This window comes from Puma concolor, chromosome E4 (assembly GCF_028749965.1).
Source record: "Puma concolor isolate L17-30 chromosome E4, mPumCon1.1.hap2, whole genome shotgun sequence".
Lineage (NCBI taxonomy): Eukaryota > Metazoa > Chordata > Mammalia > Carnivora > Felidae > Puma > Puma concolor.
In genome coordinates this window covers 25,818,248-25,846,060 of record NC_141683.1, presented here as the reverse complement: position 1 = coordinate 25,846,060, position 27,813 = coordinate 25,818,248, and the positions used below count along the sequence as shown (strand labels likewise).

Genomic DNA, 27,813 nt, shown 5'->3' with positions numbered 1-27,813 from the left:
TTGCACGTGCAATCTATTTATTTTCAAGTCAACAGTCAGGTTCCTCTATGACCTCCTCACATACATGGAAAATGTACCCCTCTTCTCATCTGCCCTAGAAGAGGATGACCTCCGGTCCTGAGTTTATTAAGGGACCCCGCGGAGGAAGACCCAATCTGGATCAGCCCTTTGCCACATTCTGCACCCAGTGGGGTGATGTGGCTGGCCCTTGGGGAGCTTCCTCCCTTGCCTGGCTGAAGGCTTCAGGCCCCAAGCTGAGAAGGGAGAGTTAAAATCTTTGGCTCTTTGCCAAGTGAAAAAAGCACAAGGCAAACTTCCTAAGCAGGGGGAGGCATTTCTGAAGTCAGGGGGACCGTCGGGGCTCAGGTCCCACCAGTGGGCCCTGGGTTGGCACTAGCACCCCTCCCCCTCCAGTCTCTGTACAAAGAAGGATTCCAAAAAGTACTTATACAGAACAATTGGTACCTGTTACTATGTTGCCAGAGGATTCTGGTAGCTACCCACCCTGTCCTTTGTAGATTCGACCCAGCCTCAAGTGGAAGGGAACCCGCCCTGAAGGCACGGGAAGTGATCATGTTTCAGAGGCTGGGGCAGCTACTTTGGTGGGCTGTCCCTGGAGAGGTAGCTCTGGTGGCCCTGAGGGGGCCAACCCCCAGCCTCGAGTCTGAAGTGCTGAATAGCAGTGGAGCTCCCAGCAGCCTTGAGATGAGGAGGAAGGGGACGCAGTGATGAAGATGGAGATTCCGGGCTGTAGGGAGCACGTGGTCCCAGGAGTGCAGAACCTCCAGGGACAGAGCTGGGGCAGCTGGAGGGGACAAGCCTCAGAGTCCTAAGCAAGTTCAGCTCCGTGTCTCGTGACAGCTCATCACCATCTGACACCAAGCTGTGCAGACCCGAGGGCTTTTGCACCCTAGGTCAGCAGGGTCGTACTTTCCCTTCTGTTCTTGGCTCACTCTTAGAAGTCAGCAGTCGGGGTGGGGGGGTTCCCCATCAGTTGCCTTGGGCAGGGCATGGGTGGGTGCGGTAAGGTGAGCAGGAGACTTTCTCCTTCCGGCCAGGGCCCTGAGAGTCGGCAGGAGGGTGAAGAGGTGGCTCTCCTTCCTGTTGAGATTGGCTGACTCCAGAGATGCCAGGAGGGGGGCAGGGGAGGGAGAGAGGAGGAGGAGGGGGAGGGGAGGGAGGAGCTCAGGTCCTGGTGGACGTATTCTCCTCTACCGGTCACTCTTTGTGACCCCAGGCTCTTCCTTCTTGGAGTCCCAGATGCCACGCACTCTGGAGGCAGTGTGGGGGCTGGCTGGGCCCTCACAGGGCAGTCAGGGTCTCTGCATGAAACATACTCCCGAACATTTCCTGCGGGACCACGGAAGGACAGGGGAGGGGAAGGGAGAGCATTAGACCTGTTGAGTTCACAATGGCTGCAACCACGAGGTGACCCTGTGAGCCCCTGGCCAGAGAGAGCTTCATGAGTAAGTGTGTGTGAGTGTGAGTGTGTGTGTGTGTGAACAGGGGAGGGGCGGGGGAAGCCCAAGAGGTGAACTGGTACAGAGGTGACAAGAGAGGATGCTTGGAATCTACTTTTTTTTTTTTTTAAGGTTTATTCATTTTTCAGAGACATACAAAGCGTGAATGGGGGAGGGGTAGAGAGAGAAGGAGACACAGAATCGGAAGCAGACTCCAGGCTCTGAGCCATCAGCACAGAGCCCGATGCGGGGCGCGAACTCACGGACCGTGAGATCATGACCTGAGCCAAAGTCGGATGCTTAACCGACTGAGCCGCCCAGGCGCCCCACTTGGAATCTACTTTGAATCACCTCTGGCATGCTCTGTCACCTCCACGTGTCACAGTCCTTTTTGGCTTCGCTTTCATTGTTAAGTGAAATGACGGTGGAGATGAGACCGTTCTAAAGTCCTTTCTTGCTCTGATAAGCTATTTGGGGGCCTATCCCAGGCTTTTGGAATGTGCTGGAAATTCCACAGGGGCACAGAGATCAGTCTGTCTCTATTTCCTAATGTCTCCCCATGCCATCAGTGCTCCCAGAGGACTGATGTCCAGGGGACGTGGAACTCAAGCCCAAAAGAGGTGCGAAGAGGTACAAAGTGAGATGTGATTTCTAGTAGGCCCAAAGCCGGACTTCTCTCAACTACACATCTGGGTTTCTTTTAATTCAGGGCGTTGGCCTACTTTGTCAGGATGACAGGGCCCTGGGGCGGCAGTAACAGTTCACATGTGCACAGCCCTCAGTGCTTAAGGGCAGTAATACTTGTACCCCTTGAATTCATCTGGCCCCACCCCAATCTAAGTTTCCTAAGGTTTCCTAAGGTCTTTGTTTGGTTCACTGCTGTCTGCCCACCCTGGAACTGTGTCAGGCCCACGGTCATTACATATCTGCTGATTAATGAAGGACACACGAATCCCCCGCCAATCCTGTGAGGTCGAGGGGGCAGGTACCACCTATATGCCCCCTACTTTGCAATAATAGAAAACTGGGACCCCGTGTGTTATGTGGCCTGTCCAAGATCGTGTGTGTTATGGATGTTCGTTCTCGAGACTTTCCTCCAGTGCCTCTCCCTCCCCCAGTGATGCTTTTCAGGGAGTGGGAAGCATTAGGATCTGCTGTGATAAGAGAGGTGAGAGAAATGTTGCCTTCAAGGGGGCTGCTCTGGCTTGGAGGTGAGAGAGCCCAGTGAACCCCTTGGGTTCGTGAGGGTCTCCTTCCCAGTCCCGGCCTCCCGGTTGCCCGTGCCCCTCAGCTCACCTGCTCTAAGTCCCAGTAGCTGGGGCTGTCCTCTTCTGAATCATATAAGGACAGCTCAGGGTCCACGGAAGCCTGGAAGGGGGGAGACGAGAGGAGAATGAGCCCCATGACCGAGTGACACAGCGCGGTGCAAATGGCAGCCTCCGGGTAGGCGCCGTGTTTTCTGCCACATGAGTCGCCCTGTTGCTTCTTCCCTCCCCTCCCCCATCTGCCTCACAAAATGTAGCATGGGGTGGCCTTCCCCCTTTCAGCAGAGCCATGTGTCAGGGTCTGCCCTCCCTGTGGGCATCTTAGAGGCAGGGGAGGTTGGCCTAGCTTACGAGGAAGATTGGCTAGCTGCCTGACATTCTCTGGAAATGTTTCCTCATCTGTAAAAGTAGGATAATTAAACTCACTTTGTGGGCTTTCTACATCACCTTGCTGTTGAAAAGGGGTGTGTGTGTGTGTGTGTGTGTAATTTATATATATGAATATATTTTTAATATGCAAATATAAATATTTTCTGTATCTAAAAATTATTTTAAATGTATAACCGTAATAACTGGACGTTATTTGTGCAATAACAAATGGCGAGGATTCTTCCAGAATCTCGCTCTTTTTGCTCTGTGCACAAGGCTTGTGAAACCAGAAAGCCTGTTCCCACACAGTTGTTCTCCCTAAGCATGGAGGGCGGACACCAGGGCCCTTGTGTTTTCCTGGGCGGGCAGTCTTACAGCACTTAGAACAGATGGCTTCACCTTCATCGGTCTCTTAGAGCAGAGGGCAAATGGTCGCTCGAGGACCAGTAAAACCTTTCTTATGACCCCCTGAGGGTGGGAGGAGGTTTCATATATAAAGAAGGCTGGGGCACACAGTCTTGGGAGGCCAAGGACAGGGGCTGAACCGAAAGAGGCTCTGGGAGTGGGGGTGGGGGCGGCTGGAGACGCCAAGGCAGGGCCCCCCCCCTCCATGGGGTGGAGCTTTTCTGCTTCCACAGCTTTCAGGAGTCCTAAACAGTGTTATTTGTGGCTCATTTGCATACCACTTAGTGAGCTAGTAAATTAAATGTCAAGAAACTGAGACAAAACTTGGATCCAGTCTCTTTATCCATCACCAGTCTGAAATCTCTAAGCTCTGCTAAATTAAAACGGGCAGGCTTACTCCCTTCCCTTGCCCAAAGCCTCTTCTAGAAAGACTGAAGGAGGAGGGCGGGTGAACAGTGCCAGCAGACTGGGCATAACCTAATATGCCTAGGGTATTTGGAAATTAATATTAATAAAAGGGTTTACAGTATACAAAGTGCTTTCAAGTGACAGAATAGGCCTACTTATCAGTTAATGCTAAAACAGAAGCAAAAGAAAAGCCCTGTGAGGTAGCTAATGTTAATTTAGGGTGCTTGTTCTACAGAAAAGGAACTCTGAAATGGCAGTTTCAGAAAAGTCAGATGACAGACTCGGTGTTGGAACTCAAACCTTCTCCTGTGTTCTTTCTAACGCCCCTAGTCCCGCCATTTCAGTGCCCTGGGGCCTAGGATTCCCAAGGGACCTTACCCCTTGGAAGTCACGTCCTGGGGCCACTTCTCTGGCAGTTGCCTGGGCGAAGAGGACAGCATCATGTATACTGGGAAAGACGTGATTGCGCTCTAGACACCCATCTTCAAAGACACCTCCATGGCTGATGTCGTTGTACACCTGGGCTGGAAGGAGGAAAAGGCCTTCAGAAAGATAACAGCCTTGTGGTTTGGAGCTGGGGATGAAGGAAGGATGGTGAGGCGCGGGGGAGGGAAGGAGAGAGAGGACTGTGGGTTGTGTTCTTTGCGTCATCCAAAGGCCAGGCCAAGGCATGGGTCTTGCAATATCAGTGCTGGACAGCAGAGGGCAACATGAGCTTGAGGATGCTGAACCTTCCAACCCAGGGCAGAAGGAAGCAGTTTGATTCAGGGAGTCGGTACTTTGTGGCAATTGAGAGGGAGAGGCTAAAGTGTCGTGGTGGAGGCTGCTGCCACTTCTCTGCCCGGATGGCTCATTCTTCCTCTTGTTTCTCTGGACCTATCCTGGTGTGGCAGAGCCCTTACTTTTGCCAAATCCTAGAGATGACTTCCTGAGGAGTGTCCAGTGAGGGTGGTGGGGATTGCCCACTGACTCTAACTGCCATTGCACATTCTCTTTCTGAGCAGGTTCAACGGGGCTCGGGACCTGCTCAGGCCAATTCTGAAGTTGGGGAGGCCTCCGGAAGGGTTCTGACTTTCTGCAGGAGGAAAGGCGCATGGATCCCTTCACATTGTGCTGTGTGTCTGTGTGTGCTTGCCGTGTGTCCACATCCCTGCACTCTGCCTATGCGCTAACGATGTGAAAACCCACTGCCCTGTGGACATGTTGTTGGGGCCGTGTATATGCACCTTTTGGAGATGGTGTGTATGTAAAACTGTGTGTGTCTGTGTGTTCCCCAGATAGCTACGGCACGTGCCTGCTTTATGCTTTGGGAGAATGTTTGGGTGCTCTCATTTTCAGTCCCCCATTCAGCATTCCACCGACCTGTTCCCCCCCTCCCCACCCACCCCCATCCTTTTGGTCCCCAAAATGTCCTCCTCCTCTTACCGTGGATGTTCACCAAGAAGACCTTCACGCCGATCTTCCCGTAGGTGGAGCTCAGCTAGAAGTGGCGGGGGAAGGGTATTGGGACCGGGAGATAAAAGGAAAGGAATGTTCTGAGTGGGTCTCAAAAGTGATTCACAAAACGCACTTCAGAGGGGAAGCCAAACAAATAAGCAACCCCAAGAGCCCTGGCAGCCAAAGATAAAAATAGCGGCAAGGCACTTCTCCCTGGAGTGTTGGCTGTCGGCTTTTCTGGAAAGCAGGACAGAAATGGGGCTTTGCCAACGAGGCGGGCACTTAAAGCCACCGCGGCCTCTTCTTATGGGGTCAGGTCTTCTCTCTCAGCAGCTTAGATGCCCAGATTCTGCCTCTTTCCCGACTTTGTGGCTTCAGGCAGAATCTGCAGGGGAGGACGGAGGCCCGCCGGGCTCCAGGCCCAGGCTAGGGAAGCAGGCTGAGCCCACGGCTGGGGGGTGCGGCCTTCTGGGCACCTGGCCGATGCTCTCTGGATGGTACTCAGCCTCTGAACTCTCTGGACCCCTCGGTTTCCCGGGACTGCCTCTGTCTGAGCCAACTCTGAGGTTTGCTGACTCCCTGCCATCGGAGGTGCTGCTGAAAGGTTATCAGATGGATGGATATCTTTATTCAAGGTGTCCCAGGAACTGCCAATTTGGCATGAGAATGTGGGGCACTGATACTATTTCTCCTTCTCTTCTCAGTGGACTGGAATTGGCTGATGCTGGAGCGTCTGGGTGAGCGTGGGAAGGAGCAGCAGACCACGAACCGGGGCCAATCTGGACTCTACTCAAAAGACCTAGGGGTGGGTTCCTGGTGGCCTGAGAGGGAACCTGAGATGACCTCTGCTAGAGAGGGGTGCCTAGGCAGGGTGGGACAGCAGACATCCCTCTCGTATCCCTTTCCAGCCACTTGTCGTCTTGGGCTATCTGGGCCTGCTTTGCGGAGAACAGCCTGTCCTGGTCGTGTCTGGGGGAAAAGCGGTCCTCACGAGCCATTTGCCTCCTTGGTGAACTTCGTCTTTCAGCTTGTCCAAATGAGGGCCCCGAGGAAAGGGAGTGTGGGAGAGCAGGGGTGAGGGTGTTGGGGTGGAGGGCGGGCCGGCACGCCCTCTGCCTGGGCCCTCACCTTGCCCAGGGCTTTGATGCCCATCAAGTCCACAAAGCTGACCCCACTCATGTCAAGGATGATGGTGTGGAAGGTGACAAAGGGTGGGACGCTGGCCAGCAGGTCACTGGGCTCACTGGGGGTCTCGGCGGAGGCCGATGGCTCACAAGGGGCAGCTGGGGAGCTGTCGGGGCTGAAGGTGATGTAGGACACGCTGGCACCATTAGCAGAAGTCTGGTTGTTGTTGGGGTCGGTTGGGGTGGTGTTCTCAAAGTCCTGCTGGAGCTCCTGTAGGGAGACAGTCTGGGGGGCAGGGATGGGGGTGGGGGTGGGGCAGGGATCAGCAAACTGAATCAGACTTGGCTGTAGTTGAGGCAGGGGCAAGGAGCGTGCGTGTGGAGGTGAATGACTGAATTCGGTGGTGGTGACTATAAGCCCCCGGAACCCCACAGGGGAGGCATCTCCCAGTGCCCTGTCCTTAGGCAGGGCCTGCACGCTTAGTCTCCCACGGACCAGACGAAACTGGAGAACCCGTCCAAGAGAGGCACTGAAGCCTCGGTCCACTCTGCTCTGGGAGAAAGTGCTTCTGGAAACAATTGTGCTCCTTTTTGTATTCGTCTGTGCCTGCCTGCTTCTCTCCACAACTTCCATACCCACGTCAAAACGTCTGGACACCCCATGAAATTCACTGCTGCCCCCCATTTGGGGTTGTTCAGAAGTCTATGGGCCATATCATATCTTAGCCAGAAAATGGGGAGGGGCCGTGGGAGTTCAGTAGTTACCCCCAGGAGCTGGCATCCCCTTACCCAAGGAGAAGAAGATTCTGTGGCCACCAGGCAATGGCTACAGAGACGTTATGTCTTTGCCTCAAAGGGTGCTGGGAGGTGGGGCACCAAGGGGCAAGATCAGAGTGGGCAGGCTGTTCCCAGCTTCAGTTCACCTTGGTTTTCATAAACAGAGACTTCCTCTGCTGTGTGGGCATCATTCTCCCCTTCTCCTGCTTCCGGAGGTATTTTTGCTTGGCCAGCAGTACTTTCTGGGGGTCCACACCTGTCTGTAGGGAGAGAGCCAATAGCAGTTTGGACGTCCACCCTCTTTGGAGTGGCCTGCCCCCCAGTCCCCTTTCTCCCATCTTCCGGTTACTCACTGTTCAACCCTTCTGGTCGCCAGAGTTCTGAACCCTACCTTGGCAATGACCTTTTGCCTGAAGATCTCTGAATTGGCAAAGTAGAGAGGGGAGCAGTAAGTGACAATCTTAACCCCCTCAATTTCCTGGACCTGTAAACAGGGAGACTGAGCTCAGGTGGCAGAAATGCTGTTATTGGCTTTTTTTTTTTTTTACCTTTTTTTAAAAAAAATATTTATTTTGAGAGAGAGAGAGAGAGAGAGCATGTGCACATGCATGAGCAGGGGAGGGGCAGAGAGAGAGAGAGAAAGAGAGAGAGAGAGAGAGAGAGAGAGAGAGAGAGAGAGAGACAATCCTAAGCAGGCTCTACGCTCAGGACAGAGCCCAACGTGGAACTTGATCTCATGAGTGGGAGATCATGACCTGAGCCAAAATTGACAGTCAGATGCTTAACTGATTGAGCCACCCAGGCACCCCTTAACCTTCTTTTATTTGAGGTGGGGGGTACGGCAAAAGAGGGAGGTCATAAGTTTGGATTACTCACCCTATTGTAGGTTTTGGGATTCACATAAATGTCAGTGTTCATGACCTGAGCCAAAGCATAGCCATTTCGACTAGATGAGAAAGGAGAAGAAAAACTTAAGAACATGCAAAAAACAAAAACACATAAGAGCGTGCTAATAGCAAATCGGCCTGGAAGGACGCTGGGGTGGGAGCTGGAGCAAAAGCAGGGTGGGGTGGGGGCCCTGCCTCATCCCTACGGTCTGTTGTGTTGGTCTTTCCGCACCAGAGACACATGCCTGTTGGCCTATGGCTGGGCTGTAACTAGAGGGATGACAGGCCAGCCCTTGACATAGCTCCCAGCGTGGGGCTCAGCATGGAGAAAAGGTGTGGTACACAAGTGACAAGCTTAGGTGGCCCTGAAGTCACTGCTTCCTGGTTCTGAGTTCTCAGGAAGAGAAGACAGGGCTTCTCTAACATAGAGCATCTTCTTCCTACCCTGGCCTCTTCCCCTGGTGCCCCTGGCCTGTACTCCCTAACCTTTCTATGGGAAGGACACGGCATCTGTCCTCTGGCCTGGTGTTCCCCTGGAGAGGGTCCCATTTGGTCTGGAGACCGGCATTGCCTTTGGACGGGCTCGGGGTCTTACCTTCCTGTTCTTCTCCTACTTCGTATGGCCCCCAGCCCTCCAAGCCCACGAGGGCTTCCTTCCGGGGCTTTCAGGATATGGCAGTCAGACAGCCCAGCCCGGACCTGGGGCCCCACTGCTGTGTCGTGTGGGGGCTGTTACTTACAACTGAGTCTGGAAGACCACAACCAGGGCGGAGAAGGCGACACCCACGGCCACGCCGTAGGGAAGACTCAGAAAGAACGAGGAGAGGAAGCTCACCATCCAGACACACTGTGAGGAGAGAGATGTCAGAGCAGGCCTGGGGAGAAGGCTGCCTCTTTGGGGAGTCTTCCTGGAACAGCCAAGGCCGTTCCCTGTTCCACAACCTCAGACCGGCCCTCCCCTTGTCATGGCACCTTTGCGCCGTCTTATGTCTTGGTGCTCTGGTTACACCTGCACGTTTTGCCTGGATTGAGTGTGCCTGGCGATCGTGCTTGGTTTTTGACAGACAACCCCAGCCCACGCAGGGAGGCGGCATGGCGCACGCTGAGAGCATGAGGGTAACCCACGCCTGGTTTGAAAGTTTCATTCTCTCGCTTCCCAGTGATGTGAGCCAAGTTGCCTGATCCACAAGAGGGCAATAATATTACCTGTTTCGTGAAGGGATTGAAAAGCTAAGGCAGCTAAAGGTCCCAGCCCAGCGATGGGCACCTAGTGGTCACTCAACAAACATGAACTGCCTCTCTCCACCCAACGGGAGGCTGTGTGTTTCCAACACACGCTCAGCGATCTTCCTGGCCCGACGGTCTGGGGTCTGTCTGGCTGTGTGGGTGGGGGGCAGGATTGAATGCAGTTTTGATAGTTGACCCCTTGATGGTCCTTTACAGTCCTCCCAATTCCTCTAAAGAAAACGAACCTGCCCACACTCCCCCACAGAACTGTGAAGATAAGGTGTGAGCCCAAGGCACAATGTAAATACCAGAGCCTATATTTGGTGGGGGGGATTGCTGGGATGGGGTAAGAGCAGATCCTTGGGGTGGGAACTGGAACATCGTATACTCCCCTATCCTCGTCACTCAGTCGGGGACTCAGATGGGCCACTCACTTCTCTGGCTTTAAGGATTTTCTTTGTGTCCCGTGCAGGTAAGCCTCCTTCCCCAGGAGACAGAGCCACCCAGACGTTTGCAGTCTAAGATTTGGGTTCCAATCCTGACTCTACCCCTTACTACCTCTGTGGCCTTTGGCAAGTTACTTAACCTCTCTGAGCCTTGGTTTCATCATCTTTTTAGAAAAGTTTTATTTATTTACGTAATATCGACACCTAGCATGGGGCTTGAACCCATGGCCCCGAGACTCAGAGTCGGCATGCTCTTCTGACTGAGCCAGCCAGACACCCCTTTGTTTCATCATCTTGCAAGGGGGTCAGTAAATCCTCTTATGGTGGAGCTTAAATGGGGTTTTTGTCAGTGTCGTCAATATACGGTAACCTTATTACTATTGTCTGATGCTAGGTGCACGGGGCCGGTGACTAATCATAACAACAGGTCATGTTTGCTGAGTGTTTTACAGTTACATGGTACTTACCCATGTGATCTCATGTAATCCTGAGAACCAGTGTATGATGAAGTCATGACTGTCACCCCCATTAGAGATGAGGAAGTAGAACTCCAGAGAAGTCTGGTAACTTGCTCAAGATCCTGGTCTGCTGGCTTTCTGTTCTAGTTTTTTGTTGTTGGTGGTGGTTTTTAAAGCTATTTCTTTTTGCTTTTTTTTGGAACTACGAGTCGTAAAAATAATCATAGCTAATTTTTTTTTTATTGAACCCAGAATACGATTTAGGTAGCATGCCCCTTACTTGTATTATCTCCTTTCTTTCTCATAAACAACCCTGGGGCGGGGGGTGGGGTAGAGTATAAGATACCCATTTCCCAGATGAGAAAGTCAAGACTCAGAGAAGTTAAGGGACTTCTAAGGACTTGCTAGTCTAGGGCCCACACAGAGCCAGTGAACAGGTGCGTTAGGACGTGAACATAGGATGTGTCACTCCAACACTTGGGCTCTTAACAGCTGGCTAGGCTAATTAGGGAGCAGAACGGAGGGGTCACCGACAGAAGAGCTGACGCGGCTGTGGGGCTGGAGGAAGGGGCAGGGCACGAAGGGGTACCCAGTGGCCACCCAATACCTACGCAGTCCAGCTTGTTCTTCTTCCACAGGTAATAGGGGTCAGCAAGTTGCTTGAGGGAGTTCTTGAGGTTGACAGCTATCAGTGCTCCTAGCACAGACTGGGGAAACAGAACATTGTTCTTTCTCACCTGACCCTGGAGCCTGGCAGGACAGAGCTGCAGTTCCAGAACATCTCTGCCTGCAGAGCCCCCCGGATCTCTGCACTCAGTCTCGGGGCTGGAGAGTGCAGTGTAGGTGCTAGGCCATGGGGCCCTTCCTGGCCCGTCTCTGCCCCTCCCTTCCTCCCTCATCTCCAAACCATCCATGCCCAGGGCCTTCCTAGTCAGGCACTCATAAGCACTTGTGAACACTAACTGGGGAATCGATCCTGAGGTCAGAAGGCTGGAGATTACCACCAGCCCTGCGCTCGTGAGCTGCATCACCACAGATCACTGAGACTTTCTCAGCCTCAGTTTCCCTCACTTGTAAAACGAAGATAGTAAAACCACGGTGTCTACAGGTTGTGACGAGGACAAAGTGTGACAGTGTCGGCACTTTATAGACTGTAAAGGGTTATGCAGCTCTTAGGGATTGTCCTTACTGGAGTCTCCTGCTGACCTCTGCTGTCCTGCTGCGCTCTTACCTTGGGGAGAGGGTATAGATAGGACCCCAGGACCAGCATGGTGATCATCACTACCAGGGACACACACAGGCTTGCCACCTATTCAGAGAAAGAGTTGGGAACAGGTTGTAAGTGTGGAATTCTCGCTCTTGATTGATTTCCAATAGCTCTCTTTCAAAGGTGGAGTGGAGACCGGTGAGGGGAGAGGAAGGTTGGGGAAGCAGCTGGCCTGGCTTTGCATGTGCCTTGGCTTCTCTGGGGCAACTGTTTTGCTACCCTCTCCCCTCTTTCCCCACTCCCCTGGTACAGTGCTCACCTGGGATTTTCCTCCAGCTCCATCCACCGCCAGAGTGACAGAGAGGGCACAGCAAATGACATGGATTTTAAAGAAGGAGCCAAAGAAGTTGCTGCAGCCCAAGGCGATCATCTCCTGTGGGGGACAGGGGGAGGATTGGAAACAGGGGCAGCGGGGGGTGAGCAGCAGGTGTTGTCCAAACCTAGTCGTCCGTACAAGCTGGATCCTGGACCTAGGACTTGAGAATGATCCTGCTGCTAGAAAGCCCTATACTCCTAGCCCAGCGGAAGCTGGCCTCCTGCGGCCAGAGCTCCTCCTCCTCACTGGTCAGCACCTTGCTCCCATCAGGTTGAGGAGCCCCAACGTATCTCTGGCCAGGCCTCTGTGGGACCCAGCGCCTCCTGCTTGGCCCTGCCCGCATGGACCTACCTGGTTAGAATCCACGTCATAGCCGTGCTTGCTGGCCAGGGTCCGGCCCACGGCCAGGTTGATGACGTAGCCCACGATGGCCAGTGAGAAGGCCGTGCCCATCATGTCCTTCCACTGTGAAACCACAGGTGACACGGGAGTGGGGAACCTGCCAAGGAGCCAGAAAGGAGGCAGGGACCAAGGGTGTGAGGGGAGGCATGGCGAGTCCTTCCTCAACCCACGGGGACCAGCGGGGCCCCAGTGTGTGCCAAGGTCTACATGAATTACCCCTTGTCGTCTGAGCCCTCAGTACAACACTGTGATGGTGGCAGCCATAACTCCCATTGACAAAGCAGCAACTTGGCTTGTCCAAGGTCACAGAGCCAGTAAGTGGTGGGGCCTCGTTTGCTCACGCCCAGTTTCTGGACTCTATGCTCACTAGTCCACAGACCCACAGCCGGCGCCCTCCCCTGCCCTCTTCCCACCCTCCTCCTCCAACCTTACAGCACAAGCCCCACCCTTTCCCACCACCGGGCCCAGCGTGGTGCCAGGCACGGAGTGGATGCTCACTGTTGATCCTAATAGCTTCTCTTCCCCATGAAAAGAACCAACACGGCAGAGCGAGGCAAGGAGCCGGAAAAGGGCTGATCAGAGAGTCTTTGTTCTGGCAGTGTCCACTGAGTGAGACTTTTGGGGGTGTGTGTGGCAGCTAAGACTCACTGTTTGTAACACGGCTGGCATTGGCTGGTTGTACGGCTGTCTTCCGTAATAAGTAATAGAAATAATTCACATTTGGTGGGTGTCACAGAGTCGACAAGGCTCCTTCATGAGAGATTGTCTCATCCTGGCCTCTGAGCCCAGGCCTCCACAGGCAGGTGCTGGTAGGGGGGGCAGGCTTCCTGGCCACCCAGACTCACCCTTGTTGGATCTGTCCCACGATCTGCATGTGATACTTTTTGGGCATCTTACAGCCCCCGGAGATAGCTGTTGCCACCACCACCTGCAAAGCCCAAAATGGAGAATGGGGACTGGCAGAACAGGGGTCTCTCTCAAGCTTCCCTTTTCTCTGGGGACTCCAACTCCCACTCCCCTGCCTCCTCAAAGGGGAGCAACCCAAGGAGCAGGAAAAGCAGGAGCCATAGATGGGGGGATGGAATGGATTCACCCAACTTCCTGTTCTGCTGGCCGCTGGCGGAGGAGGCGGGGAGGGAGGGGAAGGGTTCCCGTGGCTTTGGCTGGGGCTGGATTCCTTTTCTCATGGCCTCTCTAGCCTGGCCCCCCGCCCCCCCCCCCCAGCCCTGTGCAGGGTCCTTACCACAATCATCTCTGTAGGGATGGGGAAGCGGATCTTGTGCATGTAGCGAGCATTGAGCTCCTTCACCAGCACCAGGAAGACGCCACTGATGAGGGCGAAGATGAGCGAGGCGATGTTGGTGTGGGGGAGGTTTTTGCAAATGTCAATGAAGGTCTGGGGGAGAGAGCATCATGCTCATGGGCTCCCACTTCCTCTTCCCCTACTATCCCCACCCTTGGAGGTCTAACTCGGCAGAAGGATGTCATCAATGTGAATGGGGGCACACCAAAGCAGAATCCAGACCTCGGTCATGAATAGTATCCCCTCTTCCACCTCCCTCTCCCAAAAGGCATGCTGGGATCTCATGCCAGGATGGGAATGGTGATTCTCTTTCTCTAGAAAGAATTCAAGCTCGGGGCGCCTGGGTGGCGCATTCGGTTAAGCATCCGACCTCAGCCAGGTCACGATCTCACGGTCCGTGAGTTCGAGCCCCGCGTCAGGCTCTGGGCTGATGGCTCAGAGCCTGGAGCCTGTTTCTGATTCTGTGTCTCCCTCTCTCTCTGCCCCTCCCCCATTCATGCTCTGTCTCTCTCTGTCCCAAAAAATAAATAAACGTTGAAAAAAAAAATTAAAAAAAAAAAAAAAAGAATTCAAGCTCAAGGAGGAAGGATGGAGCTTAGACACAAGGAGGGACCTCCCAGGCAGGGAGGGGTTGAGGCACTGTGTCAGGGAACTGATGGAGAGTAAACATCTCCTTTTCCGCAGGAATTCACCATAAAGAACCTCAGTGAGCCCGCAGGGTCCTGTGTTTGACCTTCCCTCCCAAAGTGGGAACCCCCTGCGAATCCTCTCTGAACAATGGGCTAGCCAGACCCTTGCTTGAGGACGTCTTGTAAGGAGGAGCTCATGACCTCTTAAAACAGTAAACCCTGCTTCTGTGTCTGCCTGAGCCCCTCCCCATTCGCAGGGATGTGTGCCTAGACTCACAAAGACAATGGCCCCCGGGCCCGTGTAGGACGGGATGGTCAGTCCAAAGATGTACTTGAGCACCGAGATCAGGATCTGCAGGCCGGCTGCCGTCATGAAGCCCCGGACGAAGGACTCGGAGAGGTAGATGGCCACAAAGCCGAACTGCACGAAGCCCAGGCCCATCTGAGGAGAGAGAGGTGGGGGTGGGGGTGGGGAAGACCAAGAACGGCCCGCAGCTCCCCCGCGTGCCTGATCCAAACCCAGGCTGCAGTTCTGTGCAGCCGCCCTGAGCAAGTGAGCCCTTTGTGACCTTGTCTGGCCCTTTACGGTGCCAGCAGACCTCTAGTCTGGTTTGGGGCACAGGCCTCTTTGTCACATCATCTCTCTGGCTTTAGTTTTCTCATCGGCAAAATAACCCTGGTCCTCCCCCCGTGCTTCGTCTCCACCCGGTTGCCTAACCCAGATCTTAGGAGTCATCCTCCCTTACCCCCATGTCAGGGCTCTCACCAAGCCTTTTAATGCTTCCGGCAAAACGTTCCTTAAGTCAACCCCATCTCGGTGGCCCTCCCCGTGGCCGCCTCCCTGGCCTAGGTGTTTGGCGGCCTTGCCCGGGCTTCTGCATAGTCTCCTAACTTTGACTGTAATCTACCTCCCCACCTCTCTTTTCCGTGGCCTGAATGATCTTTATAAACTGCCAGTCAGACCCAAGGCCAGTGCAGGGGGGACAGACTTCAGACTTCATTGTCTAGCCTCTGCCTACCTTTCTGGCCCCTTCTCGGGCCCATCCCCCAAAGGCCTCCTGCTGTCCAGCCGCACCAAAACGTCTTGCCTTGTCATTCCCTGGTCAGTTCACACTCAAGCCTCAATGCTCTGGGGTGCATCCTTCTGCCCAGACTGTCTTCCCGTGCCTCATTCATTTGGTTACTGGCCAAGCTCTATTCATCTTTTAATATTCAGGTCAAATGTCATCTCCTCTCTGAGGCGAGGCCTTCCCTGACTCTCTCCTTGGTGCTCCCACCGCTATGGGAACATAGCTCTATTATGCTGCTTATCTCCCTGCCTAAAAGTTTATCTGTTGACGTGGTTACTTCCTCTGCTGGGCTGTGCGCTCCTGGAGAACTGGGCCTCTTCTATACTTGGTTTTCCCCCCAAGGCCTAGGCCAGTTTCTGGCACAGCGACACAACCAAAAACGTTAACAGAAAGAATGAATGGATGGATGAATGAAAGGTGTCCTCGGAGGTTGCTTCCTGCTCTTGTGTTCCATCAAGCAGCGTTTCCCCTCGTAAAACCTAGCAGATTCCTTTGCAATTTGTGCAATTTATGTTGTGCGAGTGATGCTGTGGCTTGGGGCAGAAGAGGCTGGAGGAGGGATAAGGGATGTTAGAGAAACAGGAGGGCTGTGCTGGAGAGGAGAGAGAGCCCGTGAGCCTTCCAGACAGTCTGACTCGGGACAGTTTTGCTGGGAGCAGAGACTGGTCTCATAGACCTGCTGGAGGCAGGTGAGGAGATACACCGATTCCTCAAGGTCTATTGTGGCCCTGGGAATGGGGGAGAGGGAGGAGGAAGGGCCCTGAATCAGCTTTAATGTCAAACTGGGGCTTTGAGGCAGGGGCAGGACAGAAAGATGCCCTCCTGAGGCCGTGCCCTTGACAAGGCCGCGGCCGTCCCCTCACCTGGATGATGGCAGTCAGGCAGGCCAGGGTTGCTGACACGTGCAGCCTCTCAGCCTCCATGGCTGCCGTGTCCACGTAGCTCTTGTTGGTGGCGTTGTTGAAGACCCAGAATTTTGACTCTGGGGCCAGCTGCAGACAGATGTTACCCACCAGGATGCTGATAACGGCAAAGGTACCTGTGGTGCCCACCCAGCCGGCAGGAGTCAGAGGTTTGCACCACACCCAGGGACAACAGAAAGGGGCCCAGGTGGGAGTGCTTCCCGACCCCCGAGGAGATGGACCCCCACATCTCCAAGGCTCCTCTCCAGCAAGAAAACCAACACTCACATGTCACCACGATCTACGCTTTTCAAGATGCTTTCACCTCGACTGTTAAAATTGTTTCATTGGACACGTGAGGAAATGAGCTTGGAAATACAAGCGGTACCTGACCCAGAAACAGACCTTGTGACCAGGCCCTTTTTCTCGATGTCACTTAGCACCAGAGAGCTCCAAATATCCCTGCAGGGACCAGCCTGAGAGTAATCCCTCCCATCTCCCTGGCACTTTATGCACATGGTATACCTTGTTCCACCAAGTCTTCCCCACGTGCCAGGGAGGGAGACAGAACGGGTAGTGGTAACCAAGCTCATGGAAGCTAAGTGGTTTCTTCAAGGTCACAGCGGACCTGGGACTGACGCTCACAGTGACGGTCCCTTCAGGACCGCCCAGCACCAGCTCTAGGAGAATGCAGATGGAAAACACCCAAAGCCCCTTTGCCACATCCCCTGTCCTTGTGGTCCAGGTCACCTGGCCTGCTGAGAGGGGAGAAGCCTTACCTGGCACCATCTGGTGTATACCCCCCAGGAAGAAGTAGGTGAGGAGGGGGAAGAAGGAGGAGTAGAGGCCGTTGACTGCAGGAAGGTTGGCCAGCAGAGCAAATGCCATGCCTGCAGAGAACAGGAGATTGAAGGCTCGGGGGCACAGTTGGGGTATGGGGGTCACAGGGGACGGGGAGAGGAAGGGGGGAGAGCAGCAGGCCAAGCCAACCTGGGGGACAGACCCCCTCACCTTGCGGGACCTGGATGGATCCACCGCTGAGTCCGCCCAGCAGGTCGGGGACGATGTAGTCTTTGATCTTGTACTTGGGGAGCCAGGAGAGCACGGGGAGCAGCCCAAACACTGCGGCTTTGATCTTGGCCGTGGAACATCTGGAGGGGAAGAGGGCAGGCTTCCAGTCGGCACTGCATGGTTTGGATACTCTGAGTTGGGGAGGGATATTATATATTCTGTTCCTGGTCATCCGTCATTCATTCATTCATTCATTCACTCGTTCAGAATTCATTCACTCATTCAGCCCCCACACCATGCAGTAGGCCGGGGACACTGAGAAAAAAAGGCAGGGGCTTTCTTTGGAGAGCCATTCACACACTCTCGGTTTTAGCTGGGTGTCTGGAAACAGCTGCTCATTTGGGACATCCAGAAGACTCGGCGTAAAGGCATGGATTTTGCGGTCACTTAGCCTTCCGAGCTGCCGAGTCCAGCCCCCCATCTCAGATGACCTTTCTCCGGTCTGACCAAACGCAGGCCCGGCACCCTTGTGCGGGCTCCTACAGCTTCGTGCGCACACTGGGTTATAACTGCTTGCTTTTCATCTGTCGTTCTCACTGGAGAATAAACCCCATCATGACCAAAAGTCTATCTCTCTGGTTCATCTTTTGTACCTTGCACATTGCATTGGGCTGCTTAGTAAATATTTGCTGAATGAATGAATGCGTGAATTAGTGAAAGGGGACTGGCTGGTGTTGAAACTCGGCCTGAGTGGGGGCTGTTGCCATCTTTCTTAGCACTTCCCCCAAAGAAGGCTCCATTGTCCCTGCAGGGTGTGCCTCTGCTGACCGACCGTCCTTCATGTGTCATGACTCCAGTGCTGGAGTTCCTCCCACTGTTAATTCGCTGGGGGCGGAAGGAATGGGGGAGCTGTTTGTTGGCCAACGCAGGGTGGGGAAAGTTGATTCCTTCCCTGTTTGTTGAACACCTTGAGGTCTTTTCATAGAAACTCAGGAGCGGTAGGAACAAGGGCCTAAAAAACTCAGGGGTGACAGCTCATGGATTGATGACTGGAAGGGAGTGGGAGGCATTTGCTTTTCTTCTCCCAGTCGAGGGAACTCAAATACTCAAGGCACATTTGGTGACTCACTAGCCTGCTCTGATTAGGCCTCCTTTCCCGCCCGGCACCAATCCCTGCTCTTTGCTATTATTCAACAATAATTTCCCAAACACTTGGTTCCCTGGATGTCACCCAAGACTAAAAGCAACGCAGACAATGCTTTGTACCCTGTGGAGTCTGGACAGATTTTCTGTCCCAACCAATACTCTGTGGAAGGGCATCACCCTCGACATCTGAGTCCCTGGTCTCCTCTGGGGCGGGTGGGTGTGCCTCTTCCATCCTTGGTCAATAGCTCCAAGCATCTCTACAGCTTTGTCATAAGGGAGCACCAGCGCTGCAGGAACTCTCTCAGGCTTGTTTGTGGCAAGGAAAACTGGACTCACATATAGAGAGCTGAGTAGGGGAAGACAAACAACCCCCTTGAGGGCGGTATCCGTCCAGCCTTATTTGCAGGCCTGTCGTACGCTGGGCAAGGCAATCTGAGGCCTGATAGAATAGCTGGAAACAGATGCCTATACAGAGGCTTCAGAGGCCAAGAGGGAAGTGGACAGAGGGATTAGCTTTCTAGCCATTCATTCATTCATTAAACAAATATTTATTGGAGCACCTTCTGTGTCAGGCACTGCTTAAGGCTCAATGCCAGCCTCGTGGAAATTGTTAGTTCCCTACATCACTTTATAGTTTTAATCTATAGTCTTTTAGGACAACAGCAGATACCCTCGTCCCTCCAGCACTGCAACAAACCAGACTGAAACTGTTTGGTAACTAAGGTCGACAGAGCCCAGCTGTCCCAGGAGCCCAGCTGTCGGTAGGGTGTCTGGACACTGAACACCCAAGGCTTTGGCTGTGACCCAGCGGGAATGGAGCCTCCCGGGAGAAGTAGGGTTGGACCAGGGCTTTTGGTGAAGACTCAAGTGGGTGATTCCCCTGGTCCGAACCTGTTCCACCTGCACCTCCACTTCAGCATTGCCAGTGACCTCAATCCAGGTATCTGAATCAGCTGTTTCCCCAGGGGAGTGAGGAAGAGCAAGTTAGCCCACAGCCAGGACTGAGCAAGGTCTGCCAGAAGTGTAGGGAGGGGGAAGGTGAAGCTCATAGCCGCAGGTTCCTGGAGTATGGGCATAGATCACCTCCTGAAGCCCCCTCCTCGGAGGTGAGGTTTTACTCCCCACTAGCGCAGTCTCACAGATCTGAGAGTGAAGAGAGCCCGGGGGTCTGGCAGGACCACATCCTGGTAGGTATCCTTTAGGAGGGCCCAGGAATTTAGGGGCTGCCTTTGGGCATTTTCTGGATCAGGAAAAGGAAGGAACATCTAGGAGGGAAAGAGGACAGAGGGCATGGAGTGGTGGTGGCTTCAGATTTTTCGTGATCAGGAGGGAAGAGGACTTTAAGCAAGGCTCTGATGCTCTCTCTGCCCCATGTGGTAGCAGGCCCATCTCGAGCTCCCTTAAGAAACGGAGAGAGGGGCGCCTGGGTGGCGCAGTCGGTTAAGCGTCCGACTTCAGCCAGGTCACGATCTCGCAGTCCCGGAGTTCGAGCCCCGCGTCGGGCTCTGGGCTGATGGCTCAGAGCCTGGAGCCTGTTTCCGATTCTGTGTCTCCCTCTCTCTCTGCTCCTCCCCCGTTCATGCTCTGTCTCTCTCTGTCCCAAAAATAAATAAACGTTGAAAAAAAAAAAAAATTAAAAAAAAAAAAAAAAAAAAAAAAGAAACGGAGAGAGACTTGAGTGGACTGAGAAGATGGCAAGACTTCATGCACGGGTTGCAGATGCCCTACAACTCTTCTGAGACTGTGGATGGTCCTTGCGGCTACTCCCCATCCTCCACAGGGTGGGTGTCAGTACAGGAGGGGTTGTAGGATCTTAAAGTCAGGGTTCTGAACCTCCCCTCCCCGAGACTTCCCCAAGCCCTGTCTTAGGGATGCTGGTACAGGAGCCATGCTCTGGTGCAGAAAGGATTTTGGTGGGGAGCAGAAGAAAGAGGTGTCTGGGCTCTGGGCCACGTTACCTGAAGGCATTGCGAAGTTTCTCTCCCAGTGGGTATGTCCGGTCCTTCTTCTCAAACTCATCATCAAAGAGGGTGAGAGAGTACGCGGCTCTGTCTACCACGTAGCGGGGCCTGGGCTGGCTCATGTCTGGGGCATTTACAAGCTTTGGGAGAGGCAGAGGAGGGGAAGATGAGGGGGCATCTCTCTCCAGTGCCAGCTCTGGCTTTCTCTCTCTAGTTCTGGCCACAGCAGGGTTTTATTCTGGTCTCTTCCCCGCCCCCATCCAGCAAGGTGCCTCCCTTCCCTCTTTCAGGTCTTTCCACCAGACTCACTTCTTCTGGTGGCCTTCCTTCCCAGGTACTGATGATGCACACACTTGCCCTGGCTGTTTTGCTTGGCGCCCAGCACGTGGCTGGCACGCCACACCTGTGACATCACCGTCACCCCCGCCGAGCACCGGGCAAAAAGGAGGCGGGAGTGCAAGGGCAGGAGTCACAACTGGATGTCAGCACGTTGGTCCCATCCCCCGCCCCAACCCCCGCTGCTGGTGCCCCCACAAGCCCCTCTCCCTCCCCGGACCTCAGTTTTCCTGGCAGAAAGGCTCATACTGTTCAGCCAGTCAGCTTGGAAGAAATAGAGAAAACAGCCTGCCCAGAGGCAGGGGGATGACTGAGGTGACCCCAGGAGGGCCCTTCTGGAAAGAGACAACTAGGACTTTACCAACAGGTTTTCCCAGGGGGATAATGGTGAGTCTGGGGAAATCAGGATGGTCTGTACCGGCTGGCTCTCCCACGGCTTCCTGTGCCTGACCTTTCCCCCACCCTGTGTGCTGGTGTTTCTCTCCTCCTTGCTTTTTGCGCAACCTGGCTGATGTTCCAGGAGCTGCGCGGGGCAGAGCTGAGTGCCAGGGCCCCTGAGGCCCAGAGGAGCTCCCCGTGGGAGCCGTTCCCCCTCCCTCCTACAAGTACCGGTCCCTCTTCCTGTACCCTGCCCTTGGGAGCTGGGAGAACTCCCTAGGAGAACCTCTGAGGAAGAGGAAAGAAGAAAGAGGTGGGGCACGTTTGGAGGAAGGAGGTGGGCAGTGTGGGGTGGCTGTGGCCAGTTTGGCAAAAGATCTGAGCTGGAGTTGAAAGTGAGAAACCACACAGGGGGCTAGGGATGTCCTTCGGCTTCCCGCGGGAGAGCTTGGCTGCCTAGGGGTTATCGGAGGCGAGCGGGTTGGTTGATGCCTTTTGCGGGAGAGAATGTGGCAGAAAGATGGAAAGTACATTCACAAAGGGTCCAGAAACCTGGGTTTTAGTCCAGGCTTCAATGGTGGGGTGGAGCAGACCTCACCTCTCTGAGCCTCAGATTCCTAGCTAGTAAAATGGGAGAAACACATCCATCTCACAGGGTGGGTATGACCATGAGGTGAGATATGGGCAAGAAAGGGGTATGTGAAATGTACCCGAAATGAGACAAATGGGAGTCGTTACTATCAATGAGATGGTACCCGAGGTGATGCAGGTTGGGCTGGGGAATTCAATTCATTTGGTCGCAGGACCCCGCGGTCCATCAGAACCTACGAGCGAGGGCTGGACGCCCCGCCAAATCACTGGGGTGATATCCGGCGGGGAGGGAGTTGGGGAAGGAATCCCCTCGTGGTGCCTGTGCCCAGCCCCTTGCCTGGACACACTCAACAAACGCTTGTGGAATGAATCACTACACGGTGTTTTGGAGGAGACATGGGCAGAAATGAGTAAGAGCGATGGCATGTGAGACATCTCAGTGAGAGAAGCGAGAGGCCGAGCGGCATAAGGAAAACAGCACATGCTTTAGAGCCAGAATGGCCTGGGTTCAAAGACTCAGTTTCTTCATCGGTAAATGGGGAAAGTAACGGTTCTGAGTGGTTGCCATGAGGATGTGGAATGAGACTGTGTGCACGAAGGGGCGGCCTTCCCAGGCACCTGGTAAGCGGTAATGGTGATGATTATTAAGGTAGGAGGCTGCTGCCTTCCTCTTAGGAGAGACTGTTCAGAGGCCTTCAGTCCTTCACCCTCCAGTGAGGCAGGTGCCCCTGCTTCTCCTTCTCCTCCCTGACCCCCCGCCCCCCGTTTCCGAGGGTTGCAAGGGTCTGGCTTTCGAGGTGGCTTCCCGGGTGGGCCCTTTGGGAGCAATGGGTAGGGAGCATGATCGTCTAGAGGAAACCAGAGGTCCAACTTGGCTTTAGACTTGCGGTTCGGAGGAAGGAGTCTGTCCCCGGCCACCGAACAGACTGCCCGCGAAGGAATAGCCGAAATGTTCAAGGAGAACCGAACCCAGAAGAGGGAGCCCCTGGGAAGAGGGGGTGATGGGAGATCTCGCTTCGTGCCCCTGGCAGGTGGCAGGTGGCCCTCGAAGCCCTTTCCCAGGCTGCTTTTTCAAAGGCTCTCAGTTCTAGTAGTGTGTCTGTGGGGACGAGGTCAACGTCTGATCCCACGGAACCCTGCTAACCCAGCACCCCCTCACTTCCTCATTTTCCCAGTGGGGATCTTCCTCCTTGTCACCCCAGCCACCCCCACATATGCCCTTTCTTTACCCCATGCCAGCCTCCACATTCAGCTGTTCACCAAGCCCCATTGCTCTTTTCTTCCAGTGTCCCTCCTGTCCCCCACCCCCTCAGTTCTTGTCTCACACCTGGACTATTACATTCGCCTTCTGACGGATTTTTCCCAACTCCAGCCTATACCCGCTAATCAGAAACCCTCAGCCTCCTCATTTCCGGGAGGATCAAGCCCAAACTCCTTATTTGGGTGTGTTTGTTCTTCTGCCACCTGGCCCTGTTTTGGGGGACTCGGTAGAGCTGTTGGCTGGGTCTCCTGGCACCATCCGGCACGCCAGACAGGCCGGGCTCAGGCTTACCCCTGGGCTCTGTCCACACGATCCTCCTTACCTGTGATGTCCTGACTCATTCTGCCTCCCTAGACCTGCCCATCCTTAAGACCTGCTTAGGGCCCTCCTCCTCCCCTCCCCTGCCTCTCCTCTTTGCCTTGCCCTCGTCTACCTCCTTCTCCTCTTCTATGAAGCCTTTCCTGGCCACGCTGGCCTGGGATCTCTTTTTCTCCTCAGACCTCCTTTATTTGGGCCTCTCCAGCCCGCACACCGATGTTGGCTTTGGCCACTCTTGGTTGTCGTTTCCAGGGAAAGGAGGGAGGCAAGGGGGCGACACTGGTGGAAATCCTTCTGGGAGGGGTGACTCAGGATTGTTTCTGCCCCAGTGTCAGGCCTCCTACGGACGGGGACCAGATGCTGGGGGAATTCCCACCTATCCAGGCTAACCAAGGAGAAAAAGCTCCCTTGCTTTACTGGAATGCAAAATCTGTCCTTTCCCATATGCTTTGCCCATTTCATTCTAGAAATAGGGTGTCGAAGAGGAGAAGGCTCTGGGAGCTTTCCCAATCTTGAGTTTGTGCCACACAAAAGAAGGTGAACCCAGCAGCCGGCTCGACTCAGGAAGTTTTGTCTAGAAGGGAACTTGAGCGCCAGGCTGGTCTAATCCTCTCGTCTTGTGGATATGGAAGCTGAGTCTTAGAGAGAGGTGGTATGGGGATTTGAACGGGGCCTTAGGCTCTGTCTTAAGCGCTCCTCTTGGGCCCCAGTCCTCCTGCTCCTGCTCTCTGGGGGCTGTCCCCTGAGTGGCATCCAGAGTGCCCCTTTCGCACCACCCTGGTGACCTTCTACCCCAGCCGATGAGCGAGACAAGACTTCTGAGTGCTGCTTCTCCCCTTGAGGGCTCTGCAGTGGTTCTGACCTCTCTTCTGGCCTTGGCTGCCTCAGGACAATGACAGACAGAGTGGCAAATCTGTAGCCACAGGAGCTGCCCCAGCGGCTGGTGAGGAGGTGCCCTGGGCACACTTCCTAATTCCAAGAATAGGGTTGAGGTGGGGTGGGGCTTAGGAGGGGGGTTACTTCATCCCTGGCCAGTGCTGTAGGCTGAGGAGGAAAGGGGGATGGGAGAGGCCAGGTGGCGGGAGGCACCGCCTCTTTTAGACAGCTCTGGGGTTCTCAGAGAGTTAAGGGGCTCTCGGGGACCCCCAGACAGGGCTCCTGCAATGCCAGGTCAGGGGTGGGAAGATGAAAGAGGGAGCAAGAAAGGGAGAGAGGTGTAGAGGACGTGAGGACTTGATCCCTAGTTAAACAAACACAGCCCTACTGAGTGATGTCAGCATCGCTGAAAAAAGTCGAGTGCCCCATTGCCATAGGTGTGTGTCAACCAGCCCTGCCTCTCATCAAACAGTGTCAGCCCCTCTCCGCCTCCCATCCCCCACGGGAGCAGGGATAAACAGCAGGTGCCATGTGACAATATTGAGGAACAAAAGGGTGCCCCTGTCGCCTCCCGCTTTGTGGAGGGAAGGAGGGGCAGGTCCTGATTTACTGGAGAGACCTGGTTGGGGGGGGGGGGTGGGGAGGGCAGGAGTGGGGCTTGAGGGAAGTAGAGGGCCAGAAGGGAAGAGCTTGCCCAGCGTAGGAGACGTGGGTGTGTGGACAGTTTCCAAGGCTTGGCAGGGAAATGGGGTCACATTTGGGGCAAGGGGGATCCAGGGTTCTTGCAGAGCTAAGGAGCCGGGGAGAGGGCAGGACAAAGGGGAGCTAGACTCTGTGTGTGTGGGGGGAGGGGTTATGGGCTGAGCAGACTTCCTCCCAGGCTCCTTCAGGGCCCCTCATAGAACCCTAATGCCCCCCTCCCGCCCCAGTGAGTTTGTCCAACAGAAAGCCCACAGGTATCTCTTCCCAGGCGTATCTCTGCCTAGGTCTGTCTCCATCAGCAGAATACTTTGGACAGAGATGGGCTCCAGCGCGGCACCCAAGTTAATGCATAGAGAGGCTCGGAGCGGTGCCTGGCCACGGTGAGCGCGCCACGGATTCTGACCGTGTTATTATTACCATTACTTTGGTTACTCCGGAGGATTCTCTTCCTTGCTCTGCAACCGCAGTCAGGTCACTCTGCCTTTCTTGGCCTTTCTTTTCCTATCCGCCTGCATACGTTCATCCAGTCCGCCCTCCCTCTTCCTGCCCTTGTCCCTCTGAAATTTCCCAGGACTGGTTAGAAGAGAAGCAGAGAATCTTTTTAGACGAGGGCAGATGCTCTCGGGAGCAGGTAAGAGCCATCTGTGGGGTTTTGGTTAGGTCTGGAGGTGATCCTGTCATTGTGGCCCAGACTGACTTCCTCCTCAGCCCTGCTGTGTGTGTGTGTGTGTGTGTGTGTGTAAGGTGTGTGTGTGGGGGTTCTTTGATGGGCACATGTGCCAGGCACGGGAGCAGCCCCGGCACGGTCGACTCGCCCTGGCATTCTTATCACTTGTCCCTACCGGGGCGGTCGCTGTGTTCTGGGGAGAGGAAAGGTCACTTTGAGGTTTTCTCTTTGCTCTAGCTGCTGGTTCCTTCCCGCCTCATCCAAAGTGGGAGCCACAGGGCAAGAGCCATCTCTGAGCGGCTGGTGGCTGTGGCTGGGGATGGGAGGTGGGGACGGGAGAGGAGGGCTGCCCTCTCAGCTGGGAACTGCGTCCCTGGCAGGTGGAGGGAGGGTAGAGGTTGTAGGTCTCCCTGGCGTTTTATCAATATTCCTTTTATTCCTACTGCCCGCGTGTTTCTTGGGCAAATTTCTCACCCCGTTTTCCCCCTGGTCTGGTTTCCTCATCAGTCACAGGGAGAGAAGGATGAGATATCCCTGAGTTGTGTTCCCACGCTCTGGCAATTCTAGGGACTGGTACCCTTGCAGGGGAGAGATTCATGGCTATCACCCCCCAAATCCCCTCAGTGCACCCACTCTCTCCTCCTTCTCTGCTTTCCCTACTGGGGACAGCAGTTGGGCTGAGGGAATAGGCTCCAGCAAAAGGGATTGAGGTCAGACTTTGCAAAGCACTTTCCCGCAGTGAGCCCAGACCAAGGTCACGGGATCCCTGAAACAGACACTTAAAATAGGCTTAGTCTTACTTGGAAGCGGGCGAGTGGACAAGGAGACCAGTGAAGGGCCCTTCGGCCTGGTTCAAGGACTCCAGAGCTTGGTCAGCACCGAACTGGTATCTCCTTCCTTCAGGGAGCTGGCTGTGGTTATTCAGTTCAGATCAACACACACTCACTCAACACCCACTACTTGTCAATCTCTAGGAAGACTCTGGACATTAAAAGGTAAAAAAAAAGAGTCCATCTCTGCCCCCAGGGTTTTTTACAAATGGGTATTTAGAACAGTCGCTGGAGTGTGGGAAGTGCTGGGAAGGCCAAGGTGGTGGAGGGGACATGTGTGTTAGTCTCCATGCTGCCCAAGGTTGGGGGGGGGGGTTGTCAGGTTCTGAACACTAGGACCGTGGGGCTCTGGGTGTGGGGAGGGTGTGGGGGGACATGGGGCTCTGGGTGTGAAAAGGAAGTGGGGGGACTGTGGGTCTCTGGGTGTGGGGAGGGAGTGGGGAGGACCGTGGGGGCTCTGGGAGAGCGTTGTCTCTGTGAGTGAAGCCATCCAGGGGCATGGCCCTCTCTTCATCTGCCCTACTCGGGGCACCATGCCACTCCTAGGGGCACACTCTTAACTCGGGTCTTCCTTCTGGTGGCTCAGATTCAACAGGGCCAAGTATAAGTGGGGGGTTCATGCTAGAAAGAGAAAAGATTGGCTGGAGACCTCACGGTCTGATTTTGAGGAATGGGGGCATTTTCTGAGGGTGACTTGGGACCCCTCAGAGCTTCAGGATGGGGGGTTAGGAAGCTGGGAGCTGGGGGAGCTGGCCCAAACCACCGTCCTGACCAAAACCCTCTTGTGTGGAAGCTTTCACCTGGGAGCCACGTCCCCTGGGTCCTGTTCCCCCGGTCTGATGGACTGCTCCCTCGCTCGGTCTCTCCTAACCCTCAGTCTCCCTTCCTTCTGCCTCTTCCAACCCCTCAGGATTAATGGGGATAAATGGGACTCCATGCAGCCCATGTGGGGGCCCCGAGCTGGTGGAGAGATACAGGAGTGCAAGAGAGCATCTAAGGGGCAGAAGGAGAAGGAGACAGCCACCCAGTAGGCTGGGGAGCCCAGCATTACGTGCTTTTTGCTTGCAAGACTTGAAAAGAGGGGAGGCGTGCAGCCAGCAGCTTCAAAGGCTGCTCCCCCAAGGAAGGCCCAAGATGTTTGTTCTTTCCTTTGCAGAGGAAAGCAGCCCTTGCAAAACAGCCAGCCCTTTCTTTCACCTCACTCTGTTTTGGGGTCTGGCAGGCCTCCTCCACTAGATTCCATCCTGCAAGCTCCCCGCAGCCTCCTGCCCTGCAGCCGAGGTCCTTACACGGGAGTGAGGACCCCGCGGGCTCCTCAGATGTGAAGGGCTGGGGGCGGCTCTCAGACTCAGGGGCCGCAGCGTCTTTCCCACTCGTGCTCAGGTTGGCAGACAGCCCACCCCCGTGGCCGGCTGTCTCCTGTCGCTCCTCCTCTGGGTGCCCCCCGGTGCCCACCCTCTTCAAGGGATGACCCCCAGCCCCGTGGGGTGGGCTGGGTGGGGCTTACCGGTGAGTGAGCAGGGCCGGCTGGGCAGGGCTGCAGGTGTGTCTGGGGAGCAGGGAGCCGAAAGGTGTTCCGAGGTG

General features: G+C 54.8%; 1 protein-coding gene across 1 annotated transcript; it reads right to left on the bottom strand.

Annotated features, from left to right (window-relative positions):
• On the bottom strand, window positions 1–27,813 carry SLC26A9 (solute carrier family 26 member 9). Its single transcript, XM_086694874.1, has 21 exons — window positions 27,737–27,813; window positions 20,268–20,410; window positions 17,164–17,303; window positions 16,932–17,042; window positions 16,114–16,289; window positions 14,458–14,622; window positions 13,492–13,644; window positions 13,094–13,176; window positions 12,198–12,345; window positions 11,790–11,903; window positions 11,495–11,572; window positions 10,875–10,970; window positions 8,873–8,979; window positions 8,122–8,191; window positions 7,637–7,729; window positions 7,392–7,505; window positions 6,473–6,754; window positions 5,333–5,387; window positions 4,286–4,431; window positions 2,757–2,828; window positions 1–1,350 (listed from the first exon to the last, which is right to left on the bottom strand). Exons 2-21 carry the CDS (start codon window positions 20,390–20,392, stop codon window positions 1,303–1,305), a joined length of 2,376 nt encoding a protein of 791 aa, XP_086551000.1. The 5' UTR covers window positions 20,393–20,410; window positions 27,737–27,813; the 3' UTR covers window positions 1–1,302.

What these genes read in the sequence shown, in the direction of transcription:
- SLC26A9 (XM_086694874.1), bottom strand. Translation starts at nt 20,392, where the DNA reads ATGAGCCAGCCCAGGCCCCGCTACGTGGTAGACAGAGCCGCGTACTCT. An exon ending in ATCTATACCCTCTCCCCAAG is followed by an intron (nt 10,971 to 11,494) that starts GTAAGAGCGCAG and finishes CTGTTTCCCCAG; the next exon opens with TCTGTGCTAGGAGCACTGAT. An exon ending in CTCTGTTTATGAAAACCAAG is followed by an intron (nt 6,755 to 7,391) that starts GTGAACTGAAGC and finishes CCTGCCCCCCAG; the next exon opens with ACTGTCTCCCTACAGGAGCT.